At 38.2% G+C, this 17,725-nt stretch overlaps 4 protein-coding genes across 10 annotated transcripts; 2 read left to right on the top strand and 2 right to left on the bottom strand.

The window, feature by feature from the left end:
• Positions 1–435: 435 nt before the first annotated feature.
• LOC104700124 (uncharacterized) lies at positions 436–3,018 on the top strand. Its single transcript, XM_010415594.3, has 2 exons — positions 436–2,575; positions 2,650–3,018. The coding sequence occupies exons 1-2, from the start codon at positions 1,017–1,019 to the stop codon at positions 2,726–2,728; spliced, it is 1,638 nt and encodes a 545-aa protein (XP_010413896.1). The 5' UTR covers positions 436–1,016; the 3' UTR covers positions 2,729–3,018.
• LOC104700123 (haloacid dehalogenase-like hydrolase domain-containing protein At2g33255) lies at positions 2,993–4,841 on the bottom strand. The gene is made up of 5 exons (XM_010415593.3): positions 4,454–4,841; positions 4,029–4,071; positions 3,854–3,914; positions 3,564–3,698; positions 2,993–3,336 (listed from the first exon to the last, which is right to left on the bottom strand). The coding sequence occupies exons 1-5, from the start codon at positions 4,839–4,841 to the stop codon at positions 3,172–3,174; spliced, it is 792 nt and encodes a 263-aa protein (XP_010413895.3). The 3' UTR covers positions 2,993–3,171.
• A 38-nt stretch (positions 4,842–4,879) lies between these two features.
• LOC104700125 (uncharacterized) lies at positions 4,880–6,249 on the bottom strand. Its single transcript, XM_010415595.3, has 2 exons — positions 5,769–6,249; positions 4,880–5,441 (listed from the first exon to the last, which is right to left on the bottom strand). The coding sequence occupies exons 1-2, from the start codon at positions 6,192–6,194 to the stop codon at positions 4,956–4,958; spliced, it is 912 nt and encodes a 303-aa protein (XP_010413897.1). The 5' UTR covers positions 6,195–6,249; the 3' UTR covers positions 4,880–4,955.
• Positions 6,250–6,447: 198 nt separating this feature from the next.
• Positions 6,448–17,281, top strand: LOC104700127 (myosin-10). 7 transcript variants are annotated; one of them, XM_087458008.1, is made up of 42 exons: positions 6,448–6,893; positions 7,115–7,240; positions 7,391–7,534; positions 7,770–7,915; positions 8,008–8,164; positions 8,270–8,328; positions 8,420–8,579; positions 8,687–8,836; positions 8,905–9,041; positions 9,123–9,269; positions 9,360–9,472; positions 9,703–9,760; positions 9,857–9,958; positions 10,060–10,097; positions 10,178–10,304; positions 10,414–10,584; positions 10,662–10,793; positions 10,892–11,001; positions 11,111–11,171; positions 11,378–11,555; positions 11,648–11,853; positions 11,968–12,087; positions 12,376–12,474; positions 12,590–12,802; positions 12,949–13,101; positions 13,225–13,374; positions 13,464–13,631; positions 13,724–13,863; positions 13,981–14,095; positions 14,181–14,201; positions 14,299–14,376; positions 14,463–14,633; positions 14,844–14,996; positions 15,088–15,264; positions 15,368–15,721; positions 15,811–15,881; positions 15,979–16,075; positions 16,162–16,218; positions 16,327–16,383; positions 16,476–16,556; positions 16,641–16,717; positions 16,803–17,281. In XM_087458008.1, exons 13-42 carry the CDS (start codon positions 9,869–9,871, stop codon positions 16,915–16,917), a joined length of 3,780 nt encoding a protein of 1,259 aa, XP_087314134.1. In that variant the 5' UTR covers positions 6,448–6,893; positions 7,115–7,240; positions 7,391–7,534; positions 7,770–7,915; positions 8,008–8,164; positions 8,270–8,328; positions 8,420–8,579; positions 8,687–8,836; positions 8,905–9,041; positions 9,123–9,269; positions 9,360–9,472; positions 9,703–9,760; positions 9,857–9,868; the 3' UTR covers positions 16,918–17,281. The 7 variants fall into 7 exon arrangements, 6 of the variants coding, with proteins under 6 accessions (XP_087314134.1, XP_087314133.1, XP_087314135.1 ...); XM_087458007.1 differs by having other exon boundaries at positions 6,451–6,893; positions 9,360–9,461; XR_015561713.1 differs by having other exon boundaries at positions 6,455–6,893; positions 9,360–9,461; positions 14,915–14,996.
• Positions 17,282–17,725: the final 444 nt, after the last annotated feature.

Here is a 17,725-nt window from a genome sequence, read left to right on the forward strand (position 1 = left end):
CGAGATGAGTTTCTCACCAAAAGACCCAGAATTAAAAAAAAAAATTCTCAAATTTCTCAGCATTAAAAAAACTAATATTATATTGATGAGAGACTCATTTGAGTCTCTACCAATGGACATGATCTTAGTGTTCGTTAACTTTAATTTCATGAAACACACTTGATGGAGTGTCCTTGGTTTTTTTAAAGATTCTGGTGGCTCCCATTCTTTCGTAAACTCCTCGTAATTATGACCCCTCTCTCTGAATTCGATTGTGACTTATTTGACTTATTTCGAGAATATCATGTCTGGCAATTTCATGTTGTTTCGACACGTATATAATTGGACATGTGTTAGTGTCACATTAGTACTCTTTTGTTTCCAACAATCTTTACGACACATTGTACTACTATATTTTATGATGACTATAATAAGATTACATGATATAACAAATTTATACAATACCAGTCTATTTCAGTTACATTGCACATGAAACTATTACCAAATCATGAGTAGTGCCTAAGCTTGTTCTTCCTTTCCTTGGAGAGGAAGAAAGCAATATTGCAGGTGGTCTCCGGATGAATTGGAGGAACGAGTTAACAATATGGAGGTGACTTTGTTGCAATTTCAAAGTTGAACTGAACAACGAGAAAGCCAAATCTGCTGCTGCTGCTGCTTCTAAAGTTTTGTTGTTTTACTGACATACTTTGATTTTGAAATCATGTTTTAGTCATTCTCTCTGCTTTTGTGCATTTCTTTTAACATGAAATGGTAGGTATAATAGTATTTTTTTCATTTTGATATCAGAGAGAGTGTTAGTAGTTGGGTTCTTACCTTTTTTAGTATTATCTGATGGGTGATCAATCTAATGACTAGACCAATTTAATCCTTTTCATTATACCAAATCCCACACATGTCTTGGTTTATTACACAAAGCCTTATCTAACGAATAAAAACTAAAGGAGGTATCTTCTTCCCACACAGAGCCATTAAGATTCCATAGTATCAGGTCCAATTTGACAGAGAATCTCTCGTACATGGCATCAATGGCTCTTCCTTTGCGCCAGCATTCTCTAGATCCCATCTCTGCATCTCCCACAGTTTCAAAATCTCTTCTTTTCCCCCAAAATGCCCTTTCTCGTACACTCTCTCCTCGCCGGAGTATTCCCAAGTCTTCCGTCTGCCACTCTCGGAGTTCGCCTCCGACGCAGTATACAATAGTTCATCGGAAGCACATTTCCCTGAATGGCTCTCTCTACTCACGTTTAGTTTTCAAATGCAGAAACCATGATGAACCTCGGTCAACGACCATTTCTTCTGAGCTTGCCCTTGATGCAAAGTCGGAAACTTTACAGCAAATGGATGGTTTGGAGATTACCCACGAAGCTAAAAAAGGAAAGAGTTTCTGGGCTGCCGTTAGTTTGATCATCGGAACCGCCGTTGGTCCTGGAATGCTCGGCCTCCCAGCTGCAACTATCAGATCCGGTTCAATCCCATCGACCATTGCTTTACTTTGTTCTTGGGTGTACGTCATTTCCTCTATACTTCTCGTGGCTGAGCTTAGCTTTGCAGCCATGGAAGAAGACAATGCAGCAGAGATTAGCTTCACAAGACTTGCAACCAAATCCTTTGGGAACAAATTTGGGGTTTTCGTTGCTTTTGTGTATGCTTCACTGAGTTTCTCTTTGGTGGTTGCTTGTGTCTCGGGTATTGGCTCTATTTTGTCTCAGTGGTTTCCTTCCTTGAATCCATTCTTGGCCAATGCTATAGTCCCTCTAGTCTCCGGAATCTTGATTGGTTTTTTCCCTTTCGATGCCATTGATTTCACTAACAGGGGTCTCTGCTTCCTCATGCTCTTCTCTATAACTTCACTTGTGGCCATTGGCTTATCTGTGGCTAGGTCCAATGTGTTAGCCTCGTTTGGTCAATCATGTTGGAAAGTCTCCACCGTTTTACCCGCGGTTCCTGTCATGGTACTGACACTAGGGTTTCATGTCATCACTCCCTTCATATGCAATCTCGCAGGGGATTCGGTTTCAGATGCTAGGAGAGCCATTCTTGTAGGTGGTGTTGTGCCATTGGCTATGGTCTTGTCATGGAATCTAATTGTTTTGGGGCTTGCAAGGATCACTGTGCCTGCTGTACCTTCTTCATCCATTGACCCAATCTCTCTTCTTCTATCTGTCAACCCTTCTGCTTTATCTGCTGTTCAAGGCTTTGCTTTCTCAGCCTTAGCTACCAGTTTAATTGGATACTCTGTTAGCTTCCCGAAACAGCTCCTTGATACATGGAAGCTTGTGTCTAAGCAATCAAATGGGAATGGAAATGGAGGAACTGGGTCAGTAAGTTTCTCATCGAAGGAGGGTAATAAGGGAACTAATGGGAGAGTCTTATACAGTGAACCAGCTAGAGCTCGTGATGGATTTGAAGCAGTAGTGATGCTATTTGTCCTTGGAGTTCCAGCTCTGATTGCAACATTCTATCCCTCAACGTTCTCGAGAGCTCTGGATTTTGCTGGTGTTTATGCAAACTGTTTCCTCTTTGGTGTCCTGCCTCCTGCAATGGTTTATATTCAACAGTCTAGAAAGAAACTTAGGTAACTTGACCAGACTTTTACACAAAAACATTCTCTGTTTCTTCATTTGAAACCAAAATCTTCTGATTTTGCAGGTCATGGGTTCTTCCCGGAGGCAACTTTACCTTGTTGATCTTATTTGTAATCGCCATTATTTTGGGAATATGGCATTAGCTTACCGTCAAATAGAACTGTTTGTTTGTATCATTTTACACAGACATTTGCCATGATCTTACTGTGCTAACCGGACTCTAGGGAAGCAACAAGACCCCACTGGGACCTTCACGAAGATCTATGTGTTCTTTGGTTCCTTTTAGAAACACTAGTAGCGATTGAGAAGTCTTTTTTCACATAGCAAGATGACATTTCACACTGGATGAAAAAGAATAATATTATTGGCTTACCTGCGATTGTAGAATCTTTAAAAATCAGATCATATAAATAAACTGAAATTTTGGATTTAACAGACAACAGTGTTTACACTCACACACACGTTCCGTAGATGACAGCGCAGGGACACAATTGTGCAACTTAAGATAGCCAGTTATTATAAACTCTAGAAAACTACTTTGGTCACTGAGACTGACTACAAGTTGAATAACGTGGAGAAAAGAAAACTATGGGTTCAGGTCGAAGTTCGTCTCCAATATATTCTGAATTTTGGACAAGGAATCAACCTTAAAATCAGGTTGCAGACCGGAGACAGAAAAGTCATCTGGTCCATACCTTCCAGTTTCATCTAGCAAGCAAGTGAAGGCTCCAGCTCGTTTTCCACATGCGATCTACAGAAGTGAGTGAAGAAAGATTAATTACCAGTTCTAATCTTCACTCAAAATGTGAAGAAATAGTCTGAGAGTTGGTACACATCCTTTCCACATAGAAAACCCTTAAGCAATGGCACAAGAAGATCCGTGTTTAAGCTTCTTTCATGGGATTAAACGCGGGCATTGCTTAAGATATGCTATGCAGAAGGTTTAACCTAAGACTTGTTATCGTTTCTGTCACTCACATCATCTTTTAAGCTGTCACCAACCATCATGACTTCATTAGGTTGGATGCCCCATGTAGAACATATATGTAACAGCGGGTCTGGGTTTGGTTTATATGGACGAAACTCTCTGCCTAGTGCTGGAGAAAAGATAACCTATACAATGAAACATAAATGTAAGGAACTGCCACAGATTTCATCTCTCTGATATACAAAGCAAACCAGTAAAAAACTGATCAGGCAGCTGGTTAGACCGATTTGTCAAAATGTTTTCATCCCTAGTATTTGAGTTGGAGATTCAGCATGCTTACCTCATAACGTTGATGGAAGATATCGATGGCTTTCTGAACATTGCGTGTAATCAGCCCCCTCCTATAAAGTATATACAAAATGTAACAACAGTTAGTTATCTTCTTAGCATTGAGTATGGTTATCAGGACCCAAAAGTAAACGAAAATCATAGACAGAAAGTATCTGAAAACCGACTTTATCTTTTTGGAATCAAGAAAGCCACATAGTTCAGCAGCACCTGCAACATAAGTTATGGCATATCAGAAGAGAGAATTAAATCTCTAATCACCGAGGAAACACAGTCTTACTTCATCAGATGATATCTAGATTTACAAGTGCATAAAGTCAATGACCAGGAGAAAGAACACAAATTGTGATGTGGTGAATTAAAGTTCTCAAAATAAAAGTCAAACCTTTATAGACTAACACATCAAAATTCACCTTAAAATTGCGATCTTTTCTCAACTGTAACTCTACAAATTTACCAAATTCTCAATCTTTATCCCACTTCTGAGAAAAAAAAGTCTTAATTTTTTTATACTAAAGATTAAAACTTGCACTGCACAATACACAAACTCAAAAAAAAAAATCAAAATTACTAAAAGAGGAAGAATCCGTACCAGGCATGATTTGGAGCTTATCTATACCCTGCTTCTCATAATCGGCAATGATTTCATAAGCTTTCTGCTGTTTATCAGGACTCCAAGACTCAATATGATGCAAGATATCAATTCCAGTAGGGCTCTCTGCTTTGATTCGCTTGTACGCATCTTCACCAAGAACAGCTCTATACATTGCTCCGAAATCTATGACCGGAACCGTCAGGGTTCCGTCCATATCGAATACGACGCCTCTGAGACGAGCTTTAGCGTTCATCGTTGGATTCGCCATGGAAATCGAACAAGAAGGTCTGACGAGAGTGAGAGAAATTAATGATCTTGATAAGAGGAAAGTCATGGAAAATGGTGAAAGCCTGAAACTGAAATTGAGGCACATATAATATAACATTGCCTATTTTTTTTTAAACGGTTCATAATTATTCTCTATTTTTAACCAATTCCGGTTCGGTTTGATTTGATTTGAACAACAACTTGGATTGTTTTCTCGGTTTAAGAGAAATGTTCACTTGAGCATGTTTGTGTAAGTGCTTAAGAAAGGAAACAAAGACACCAACAATCTTAACAACAATGGTTGTGCTGCATTTTCTCTTCTTCTTCTTACTCTCTTCCTCTTCGGTTTGCTTGTTGTTGACTGCTCGGGAACTGTCGAACGCCCGTCTAACTCATCCCACCCACCGAAGTTAGAAGCCATTTCAGCTGAACTACGGTTAACTTCACGGCCGTTAACATTGTTTCTAACCATTGATGGGTTGTATTGAACCCTGCTCCTTCTCTTCTCCACTATTTCTTCGTCTTCCTCCTCTGTCCCAAACTGATTTGCCATTGATGTTCTTCTACGTTTATCCCAACCAATCAACTTCTGGAACGCATAGAATAACAATGATGGCCCAATGGCTACGGCTAGTGACACGAGGAAAGCCTTAGGTCCGGTGCTGAAAAATAGCGACAAGATGATGAACGGGAGGAGATATCCATACGATCTTAACGCCTACAACAAAGTGGAACAAATACCCAAATACCAAACACAATAAAAGATCAACAACAAGCCAATCCAAACCAAAATATAATGCATGTATAAATCAACAACAAGCCAAAACATTTCTCTTAGATTTGAGCAGAAAGACACAATCTTGGTTTGTTAAAATGTACTAACTAATACCACACTAAAGTATGAACATTTTCAAGTATCCATCTCATTTGAAATCAAAACTAGTTCAGATTCACTCCATAACCCATTACCAGTGAACAATAACAGTAGTAGATTCTCCAGTTTAACCAGCCAAATTCAAATGTTGTGGCAACTAAGAAAATTTACCTTTAAAATCCAAACATTATCTATTATTTCCTCTAAGATCTTCCACAGGTCAAATTTACCATCAGCACCAGCATCATCGTCTTCGTCATCTTCAACATTATCCTCAAAGAGTTGCTCCCAAAGCTCCCGTCGTTTCCTTCCCCTTTTCCTTCTTTCCGACAAACGGTACCCCCTACCTTCATCCGCGGCGGCGCATATTTTATATCTGAATCTCCAGCGATTTAGAGGAACTATCTTCACCGAATCTACTGTAGAGCGTCGTGAGGAAGAAGAGAAATAGAGATGATGATGAGAATCGGAGGGGGATAACATAGGGTTTTGGAATCGCCATAAGTGGATGTTTGATAAGCTAAGGAGAATAGACATCCGCGGTGATAATGGACGACGAAGAAGAAGAAGCTGAAGAGCTCCTCCTCTATCCGCCATTAACGTCTATCTGGCGAAGAGAAAGAGCAGTGACGAAAATATTCTCCTCAATTGTAAATGGAACACTCAACTTGCGCCACGTTGTCATCATCTCCTCCATTGAGAATCGAATACCGTAAACCCGAATCGGTTCAGGAGGATAAATGTTCGAATCGATTTCCGGTTTCAAGTGTAGGGGTACTTTTGGAATCGAAACGTTAAATGTCTGACGTGACACGCCTACCTGGTTTCTCTCTTCTCTCTTCCTTTTTCCAGAAACCAGGGAGGGAGAGAGAGAAGAGAGAGACAGAGGAGGAAGAGCATCAAACAAACAAAACCAGGAGAGAAAATTCCGAGGGAAAACGCGAGAAAATTTCTCAAGGTTCCTGCGAAAAAATCTACAGCGAATCACTGGAAACGGAAAAGCCAAAGGGTTTTAGGCCTCTTTTATCTTCTGGGAAATTCGAAATTTCTTCTGCGAAACGTGAATGTAGCTTTAATTTTTCGCTTTTTTTTTTTTAACGTCGACCAGAGATTTTGAAGCTTCGAGAGAGAGAGAGAGATAGAAAACGTTGGTGAAATAATTGTGTTTGGATCGATGGTGTGGAAACACCATCTGATTGGGTTCTCAGGGATTTTTTCTAATGTTTCTCCCGTTGGAAATCTTCTTCATTCGGGATCGTTTCTAGGAATATCTGACCTAATTTGGCCGTGATAATGGTACCGAGTCTCTCATCTCTAACACCTGCATTGTGATTTCTCCCTCCGTGTTGTTCAAATCTTCTTATGCTGATTTTTGAAGCTGATTTTTATATCCTCTTTAAATTTGGTTGAAATGTTTACTTATTATTAAGTGTACAAGAGATGAAGACATATATTATAAAATGTGTGTAAATAGAACCAAAAAAAAAAAACAGCTAATGGAAATTTGATTTGATCAGGCTGCTTCAGCAAAGGTAGCTGTTGGGTCGCATGTCTGGGTGGAAGATACTGATGAAGCCTGGATTGATGGAGAAGTAGTTGAATCTGACGGTGAAGAGATCAAAGTCCATTGCCAATCCAAGATGGTTTGCCCCCATTTCTCTCAATAAGCAACCCACACAGTCTACATTATTAGCAACTAGTAGAATTGAAAGATTTTGTTTTCTACAGGCTACATGGAGATGGTTATTGTGAGCATAACATGTTCTTCTTATTTTTGATGCATTTTATTGTAGGTTGTGGCAAAGGTTAATTCTGTCTACCCCAAGGATCCTGAGTTTCCTGAACTTGGCGTCGACGACATGACAAAGCTTGCGTATTTGCATGAACCAGGGCTTCTTCTCAATCTTAAATCCAGATTCAATGCTAATGAAATATATGTATGCTTCAGCATGTCACTCTTGTCAGTTTCCCTTCTTTCATTTTTACACCCCCGCTCATGAATTCTATCACTAGCTTTTCTAACATTGCTTTCCTGAAAATGACTTCTTTTGTTTACACATATCATTCCACATCATCTTAAGGTTGTCTTGTCTGCCCAATTATAGCTATATCATCAATATGGTTTTTTCTCAAGTGTCTTTAGCAAACTAATTTGTTCTTGATAAATTACAGACATACACCGGGAATATATTGATAGCTGTTAACCCCTTTAAAAGATTACCCCACCTATATGGAAATGACATAATGGAGCAATATAAGGGCACAGATTTTGGCGAGCTAAGCCCGCATCCTTTTGCAGTTGCTGATTCTGCATATAGGTAATCTTCTGTTGCTTAGATGAAACTTTTACTAATTAATATCGCACTACCATTTGTATGGGCCTGACAATCATCAAGAATATAAATTTTAGAAAAATGATCAATGAGGGAGTAAGCCAGGCGATCTTGGTGAGTGGAGAAAGCGGTGCTGGGAAGACAGAGAGCACAAAGATGCTCATGCAATATCTTGCATACATGGGTGGAAAAGCTGAGAGTGAAGGACGATCTGTAGAACAGCAAGTTTTGGAGGTAGATAGACTGTTTCATTCTAACTATCTTACTAAAGATAGACTCACCGAGTTTCCCTCTGTAGATATCTTCTTATTCTTCTCGTGTTGTGTTCCTGTTATGCAGTCAAACCCAGTTTTAGAAGCTTTTGGTAATGCAAAAACCGTCAGAAACAATAATTCAAGGTAAAATGTCATTCACATCTCTTGATTTTTCCAGTTTATGTATTTTCTTGAAGTTAAAAGTTGACTTATATCAGCAAATCTCATATTGCAGTCGTTTTGGTAAATTTGTGGAGATTCATTTCAATCATATGGGAAGAATCTCAGGAGCTGCTATTAGAACATATTTGCTGGAGAGGTCACGAGTTTGTCAAGTTTCTGATCCTGAGAGAAACTATCATTGCTTTTACATGCTTTGCGCTGCGCCAGAACAGGTAAACATGGTCCCTTCTATGGGTACATTAGGTCCAATGTTTCAGCATGTCCAATGTTTGTATGAGATTCATACTGACAAAATTTAGCTTCTGCTATGAGATTTTAGGAAACTGAGCGGTATAAGTTAGGGAAACCAGACACATTTCACTACCTAAATCAATCGAATTGCTATGCATTGGATGCACTTGATGATTCCAAGGAATACCTAGCAACAAGGAAAGCTATGGACGTTGTTGGGATTAGTCCTGAAGAACAGGTACTTTCTGGTTATTCATTTACATGATCAGTAATGAGGACAACTCTTCTTACATTTTATCGTCGTAGGATGCAATCTTCCGCATAGTTGCTGCCATCCTTCATCTAGGAAACATAGAGTTTGCTAAGGGTGAAGAGTCAGATGCTGCAGAACCTAAGGACGATAAATCCCGCTTCCATCTAAAAGTGGCTGCAGAACTTTTCATGTATATGCTTCACTATTCTGTGTTCTCAGATAACATATTTCTTGTCGAGGAGTTCAAACCCGGATTGCTCTTTTATGGTAGGTGTGATGAGAAAGCTCTAGAGAGCTCCTTATGCCAAAGGGTGATGGTGACTCGTGGTGAAAGCATTACAAAGCCTCTTGATCCCGGTAGTGCAGCACTAAGCAGAGATGCTCTTGCCAAGATTGTCTATTCTAAATTGTTTGATTGGTAGGTTAACAATAACAGACTCTTTCCGAAGGGCTTATTATCATTCTTGGGATTCAAATTTTTGAAAGGTTACAAATTTATTGCTCTCAGGCTTGTGACTAAGATCAATAACTCCATTGGCCAAGACCCAAGTTCTAAATACATAATTGGAGTCCTGGATATTTATGGATTCGAGAGTTTCAAGACAAACAGGTGCTTAACCGGTACGCTTCTTGTGTTGCTAATTCTTCTTCAAAAACACTAAGCATGGTTTCATGTAAAATTTCCTAGTTACTTAGCTAGAGACTTTTTTTTTCTTTCTTTTTTGTGTTTTGAGACATCGTTATTAGTTATTCCAACGTTGTTCTTGTTAAAATTTCCCTGATAGCAGTTTTAAAGCTCTTGTTAAAATTCCAACCTTGTTTTTCTTTTTTCACATGTTTTTTTTTTGCAGTTTTGAACAGTTTTGTATAAACCTGACAAACGAGAAGCTGCAGCAGCATTTTAACCAGGTTGGAGACTGATGTTCTTTTCAAAGTTTTAATTCTAGAATGATCTAAAAAAAATATGCTGACCCATATTCATGCAAATGTTCCTCTCTTCTACAGCATGTGTTCAAGATGGAGCAAGAAGAATATACTAAAGAAGAGATTGACTGGAGTTACATAGAGTTCATTGATAATCAGGATGTCCTTGATCTTATAGAGAAGGTAAGTAGTATAACAGTGAGTGGTGTTGGAACCTTTAATCCGTTTTACGGCAGACATTTTTATCAATTTTCAGTACCTAATACACAATTATTTCACGTCAGAAACCTGGTGGCATTATTGCCCTTCTTGATGAGGCTTGGTGAGTTTGTGTTTCAAAACCTCGATATATTTCATCTATATTTCCTTAATAATTTGCTGAGTTTGTGTTTGCCTCTACAGTATGTTTCCAAGATCAACACATGATACACTTGCGCAAAAGCTATACCAGACATTTAATAACCACAAGCGTTTTACCAAGCCAAAATTGGCTCGTACTGACTTTACCATTTGCCATTACGCTGGTGATGTTAGTGATTTAATTACCTCAGAAGTGTGTGCTTGAAATGCTTGTCTTGAAGTGATGGAAAAAACGTAAACTTGGTGTGATGGCTATGTATGTTCTTGTTGAATTTCAGGTCACCTATCAGACTGAGTTGTTTTTGGACAAGAACAAAGATTATGTTGTTGGAGAACATCAATCTCTCATGAACTCTTCAGAGTGTTCCTTTGTCTCATCGTTGTTCCCAAAACCGCGAGAGGAATCCTCCAAAACATCAAAGTTCTCATCGATAGGCTCTCAGTTCAAGGTCTGACAATAATGTTAAATTCATCAAATTCTGCTTATATGTTATACATTGATTCTCACCGTGTACTAAAAATACAGCAACAACTACAATCTCTGCTTGAGACGTTGAACACCACTGAGCCACACTATATACGTTGTGTTAAACCAAACAACGTTCTTAAGCCAGAAATTTTTGAGAACGCTAATGTTCTACATCAACTTAGGTGTGGGGTAAGCTTAATGTTTCATAGAACCTTATGCGATTTTTGCAACTGCAAAAATTATTCGTCCTTTACATGATTTTGTGAAACATCCCTTTCTGACCTCAGGGTGTCATGGAAGCCATTAGGATTAGTTGTGCTGGATATCCTACTAGGAAGCCTTTCAATGAATTTTTAACCAGGTTCCGGATTTTGGCTCCAGAGGCTACGGCTAGAAGGTAGATTTACCAATGCTTAAATTCTGCTATCTAATCCTTACTTTAATGGTAAATAGACGTCAAGGTATTAGACTCATAGACCTTTTCCCTCTGGTCTTTATGTTTATAGCTTTGACGAAGTCGACGCTTGCAAAAAGCTACTAGCAAAAGTTGACCTTAAAGGTTTTCAGGTGCGCTTTCATATTTTTATCTCACAGTTTCTGGATTTCTGCTTTTATATTGTGATTTCCAAAAAAGATATAAGGGTACTTGCAATGCCACTTCGGATATGTTTAATGGTTACACTGCACAAGACTCTTATATGGCTTTTCTCCTTGTTCATATGCCATGAGAGGTTTGACGAATTCGGTTGTTACATTTATTTTGAAAATCACAGATAGGGAAGACAAAGGTGTTTCTTAGGGCAGGTCAGATGGCAGAATTGGATGCTCACCGAGCGGAAGTTCTTGGCTATTCAGCAAGGATTATACAGAGGAAAGTCCGTACGTATCAATCTCGCAAAAAATATCTGCTGTTGCAGTCCGCTTCAACTGAAATCCAAGCCTTTTGTAGAGGTAATTCATGTTGTATGCGATTCCAGGTCGAGTAGATTGTTGGCTTCAAATATAGTTTCATGTCTTATTAAGCTTCGCCCAACTGATTACAGGACGTATTGCACGCGTTCAGTTTGAGGACAAGAGAAAAGAAGCTGCTTCTGTGAGAATTCAGAAGCAGGCGCGGACATATATATGTCAGACAGCCTTTAAAAAGTTGTGTGTTTCAGCTATTTCTATTCAGACTGGGTTGCGTGCAATGGATGCTCGAGTTGAATTTCGATACAGGAAGAAGAGACAAGCGGCAATCATTATTCAAGCAAGTTTCAAAACCTCTTGTTGATGATTAAGATCTCTCCGTTTTCGTAACTAAAGTTGTCAGATACTTGAATTTATTCGAGTATCAATAACATGTAAGTTACTGATTCCACAGAGTCAAATCAGAAGATGTTTGTGTCGACGGCGGTATTTGAGAACGAAGAAAGCAGCTATTACCACTCAATGTGGCTGGAGAGTGAAAGTTGCACGCCGAGAACTACGGAAGCTTAAAATGGTGACATTCTTTCCTAACTAACAATGGGAGCTCTTAGTTTCTTTAAAACTAATATATGCGGTCGACTATCGATGAGATGTATATGAATCATCAGTATGATCAAGATGTTGGAAACTTTTATAATCGTGGATTGGAATATTCTGTCAGTATTTTCGTATCTCCTAAGGTCCTCTATTGGGAACTCAAATTGATGATAATTCTAATTCTGAAGTGATATAATCAGTTTAATTGAATTTATTCACTGAATCATATGTATGCGGAGATTTCTGAGATGTCTTTGTCTTCCAGGCTGCTAAGGAAACAGGAGCCCTTCAAGACGCTAAAACTAAGCTGGAAAAGGAAGTGGAAGAACTCACTTTATGCTTAGAGCTCGAGAAACAAATGAGGGTACACATCACACACAACTTGCCACAGTGAATATTGATATATTCTTAAACCATAATACTAGATCTTGTTGCTGTCTCTTTTCTGTGTGAGGCATCTGATTTTATTACTGATGCAGATGGAGCTTAACGAAACCAAAACTCAAGAAGTCGAAGAGTTGCGGTTAGCTTTAAATGACATGGAAATTGAGCTCGGGGAAACTCAAGAAACCAAAAGTGAGGAGATTTTGAAGTTGGAGTCTGCCTTACAAGACATGCAACTCGAATTTGAAGAACTTGCTAAGGAGTTGGAGATGACGAATGATCTTGCTGCAGAAAATGAACAGCTCAAGGTAAGGTCATAAAGATATTAGATAAGAACCTTTCGTTCCTTGGTAATCTTAATCTTCCGTTTATGGGTTGAAGGTTACAGATTTATACATATTTAAGAAATGTTCGTGGTTGCTCTGTCTTATTCATTTTCCTTCTAACTTCTAAGGATTTGGTGAGCTCGTTGCAAAGGAAAATTGATGAATCCGGGACCAATCATGAAGAAACAAGTAAGCTAAGTGAAGAGAGGGTAAAACAGGAGGTTCCCGTCATTGACCAAGGTGTAATCATCAAACTCGAAGCTGAAAATCAAAAATTGAAGGTAGGATGATCTTTTGATATTGACAATTGATAGACGATCCAGCTTCGTGGCAAGAGAGGTTCATTTGAGATTTCTATGTTTTCTATAGACAATTCATATCTTATCAAGAACAACATTTCGTAGGAACTGGTCAGTACACTGGAGAAGAAGATCAATGCATTAGACAGAAAGGATGACGTAACAAGCTCAAATATCTCAGATCAGTTGAAAGAGAGTGCTTCATCTGATTATGAGATGTTGAGTAAGCTTGCAGCAGAAAATGAACGTCTCAAGGTAAAGTTATAGGGATGTAGTTCTACTATCGTCTTTTTAGTGTTTTTAAGTTTGTTTTTCTCATTGATATGATGTATGATACTTCTCAGGCACTTGTGAGTTCATTAGAGAATGAAACTAATGAAAACGATGGGAATGATTCATCAAACGAGCAAAAGGAAGAGACACACATGCTGAAAGAAGAGAGATTGGCAGAAGATGTTTCGGTTGATAACGAAAGGACCAACAAGCTGGCTGCTGAAAACAAAGACTTATCTGTAAGTGTTCCAAAAAAAATGTATCTTTCTACAAGAAAAATAATGGGTTATGTGACACTTATGTCTCTATTAAATTTATTGAAATTCCACAGGATATGGTAAATTTGTTGGAAAAGAAAATAAACGAAACAGAGAAGAAGTACGAGGAAGCAAATAGACTTTGTGAAGAAAGGCTTAAGCAGGTTGTAGACGCAGAGACAAAACTAATCGAGTTAAAAACAACTATGCAAAGGTTGTCGATTTGCATTCTCTTTTTGACCTAAGTTTCAATCTTTTATCTTTTCTTCGCTCGATGTTTTCTTTTGCAACAGCTACTACGAATGCATTACTTATTTACTATTATGTTTAGGCTCGAGGAAAAGGTCTCTGACATGGAAGCAGAAGATAAAATTCTTCGGAAGCAAGCATTGTTTAATTCAGCTTCCCAGAAAATGTCACCCCAGGTGTCATTTTCCAGACCCCCAGTAAGATTTATCTATGTAAATTCCTCTTATATATATTCTTTCTCAAGAAAATTCTTGACCTCTTTTTTCCGCGTACCTCTTGCAGCCAGTGGAGAACGGACATCATGTACGTGAAAAACTAAATGAACTGTTCTTGTATACAGTTAATAATCTTCGCAATTTTTTGTTACTAGAGCCTTGTGATAGAAAATTCTTTCTTACAGGCATCACTTGCTCCTATACCATCAAGAAGGTTTGGGGCAATGTCTTTCAGACGATCTCAGATTGAACAACAACCTCATGTATGTGCCTAACGAAAATTTGAGTCATAATATTGTGATACTTGTTTGCATTAGTTGATTAATTTTGTCACGTTGTTATGATGCAGGAATATGTTGACGTCCTTCTCAAATGTGTATCACAAAATGTCGGTTTCAGCCATGGAAAGCCTGTTGCAGCATTAACAATATACAAATGTCTCATACACTGGAAACTATTCGAAGCAGAGAAAACTAGTGCCTTTGACCGTATTGTTCCTATTTTTGGTTCAGCTATAGAGGTAACCTGAAGTTTACATATAAGTCTCTTTGTAATATTTTATGGTCAAAGTATTAATGGAAACATGTGAAAACTACTTTATTAGATAATCAAAAAATATGAAACATGAAAGCTTAAGTATCGTTTCATAATTTTCCCGAGACGGCTTAGAATTGAGTTAGATTGAAAGTTGACTTTATGTCATCATGCTTTGCGTTCTGTCTACTTTCAGAACCCAGAAGATGATAACAATTTGGCTTATTGGCTAACAAATACATCTACGCTGCTGTTTTTGCTTCAAAGAAGCTTGAAATCCCATAGTACAACCGGTGCAAGTCCGAAGAAACCTCCTCAGCCAACTTCATTTTTTGGGAGGATGACACAGGTAACAAACAAATCCTGTTTATCGACTCTAAGAATACCTTAAGCATACTAATGGCCATAAGGCTTAAAGATTTCACTTCTATATGTTTTAGGGTTTCCGTTCAACCTCTTCGGCCAGCCTTTCAGGTGACGTAGTGCAACAAGTAGATGCTCGATATCCTGCTTTACTTTTCAAGCAGCAGCTTACAGCCTACATTGAAACTATATATGGAATATTTCAAGAGAATGTGAAGAGAGAACTAGCACCCGTGCTTTCGTCCTGTATTCAGGTAAACCTATTTATGGTTTCCATCAAAATAAATCAAAATGTTAGGATCATGATCTCTGCAAGACAATGTCATCTCACTTATAAGTCCTCAACTAATGGCTCAGGGACTGAAAGATTTATCACATGAGTCCTCTGCAGAGACTTTATCTGCTGAGTCATCTGAACAGAACTCACCAGAAAAGCCATCTGAAGATAATCCACTGGCAAAGCTGTCTGAAGATAATTCACCAGCAAAGCCATCTGAAGATAAGTCACAAGAAAAACCATCTGAAGAGAACTCACAGGCAAAGCTATCCGAAGAGAATTCACAAGTAAAGCTATCCGAAGAGATTCCACAGGCAAGTCCATCCGCAGAGAATTCAACGGCAAAGCCATCTGAAGAGAATTCACCCACGGAAACTTGGCAAGACGTCATAAATCTTTTAAATCGGCTTCTTGGAACATTGAAGAAAAATTACGTAAGAACTTTTTTTGTATTCTAGGATTCAAGATTGTGTTTGCTTCTCTTGACTCCTAAATTTTTACTCTGACAAACTACTTCTTTCAGGTTCCTCTGTTTCTTGCTCAAAAGATTTTCAGCCAAACATTCCAAGACATCAACGTTCAACTCTTTAATAGGTAAACTATTTACATTCCCCCATCAACCTTAACGGAGTAAAAATCACCTAATCCACCATCAGCCAATAAACATAAAACTGTAATGTAACTAATGCAGCCTTATGGAACGTGAATGCTGCACATTCATCATGGGCAAGAAAGTGAATGCCTGGTTAAATGAACTCGAGTCATGGTGTAGCCAGGCAACTGAAGAGGTACGTTAGTTGTTTTGATTGAATGGAACGGTTTCAAACTCTTAATCACTTGATTTCACTTGTCAATTAAATTCTCCTGAATGCAGTATATAGGATCTTCATGGGATGAACTCAAACACACAAGACAAGCCGTGATGCTCCTGGTCTGTTTCCTATGAACCAAATTACAGCAACTTTAATTAACACTACAACACGTTTTCCTCTCTCTCTCTTTTTTTTTTCCTGAATATATCATCGGATTCCTCTTCCAGGTTACAGAACAGAAGTCCACAATTACATATGATGATCTTACAACTAACCTCTGCCCAGTAACTACTCTCTGCTTCGGATTTGTTTAATAATATTATAAAACATGCCTGAAAAATGCTTCTGATATTTCTATCTCTATTTCACTTTCCAGGCTCTTAGTACTCAGCAATTGTATAGAATATCTACCCTCTGCAAAATTGATGATCACGAGTATCAGAATGTATCTCCAGACGTATGTTTGCTCTGAACATTTCTCAAATAAACCAAAATACATTTTCCCAAACCTCTATATTCACTTCATATATCTGGGGTGCAGGTGATTTCCAACTTGAAACTTCTAATTACAGATGAAGACGAAGACAGTCGTTCGTTCTTGTTAGACAATAATTCCAGGTATTTCAGAATACTAATAACTTTCTCTAAATTGGTCATAACATCATCACCATAACCTCTTGAATATTGTGTTTTTGAAACTCAGCATCCCCTTTGAAGCCGATGAAATCTCCAACTGTATGCAAGAAAAAGACTTTGCCAATATAAAACCAGCTGTGGAACTCATTGATAACCCTAACTTCCACTTTCTGAAGGACTGAGACTTATTTGAGTCCGACTAGATATGTTGCAATGAAATTGTATAGTAGTCCTTTGCATAGTTTTACGGGTGTATAATCTTTTGATCGATCGGTTTCGTCGTCTAGGCAGGCTTTAAGAGGGAATTTCGAGCTCAAGTGTAGGGCTCGTTCTCTTCTTTTAATTTGATTCTTATACACGTTCATTGTGTTCAGGGTGGTGGTTAGGTTAAAGCCAAAGGCAAAATAATTTACTCATCATAGGGAAAGAAACTTTTCTCTGTAGAACAAACATTAGAAATCAGTTTTTGTAACCTTAGTTTTTGAGAGATTTGGCGACACCTTTAGTCCCATAATGGGTCACATATTCATGATTGGCTTTGCGATATTGTTTAAGTTTGGATGCACTTTCCTAGAGTTAAATTTCAAAACAATCAGTCAAAATGAAATGGAACAACGACAACCTAGATAATGAGTTAGTGACTCAAAACCACATATTTTTATAGTACTTTTTGATATTTTATTAAATACAATTGTCGTATTTTAAAACTATTTAAAGCTTTGCTATATATATATATTTTTGTAACTTTTATATAGTTAAGTTAGTTATTAACACCTTTTAATTTCGGAAACAGTGTTACCATGACTTATTTTGGAAACACAATTAGTTTTTGTTCCATCTAATTTCTGATAACATTCTGACTGCGCAGGAGATATTTCATGGCCTCAGGACAAATCCATCCTGTAAAAAAAAATTTATGGCTATAAAAACAAATATGAGCAAGGCGTATGATAGGGTCGAGTAGAGTTTTATTGAGGCATTACTCAGGAA

This window comes from Camelina sativa, chromosome 7 (assembly GCF_030686135.1).
Source record: "Camelina sativa cultivar CO46 ecotype springtype chromosome 7, ASM3068613v1".
NCBI lineage: Eukaryota > Viridiplantae > Streptophyta > Magnoliopsida > Brassicales > Brassicaceae > Camelina > Camelina sativa.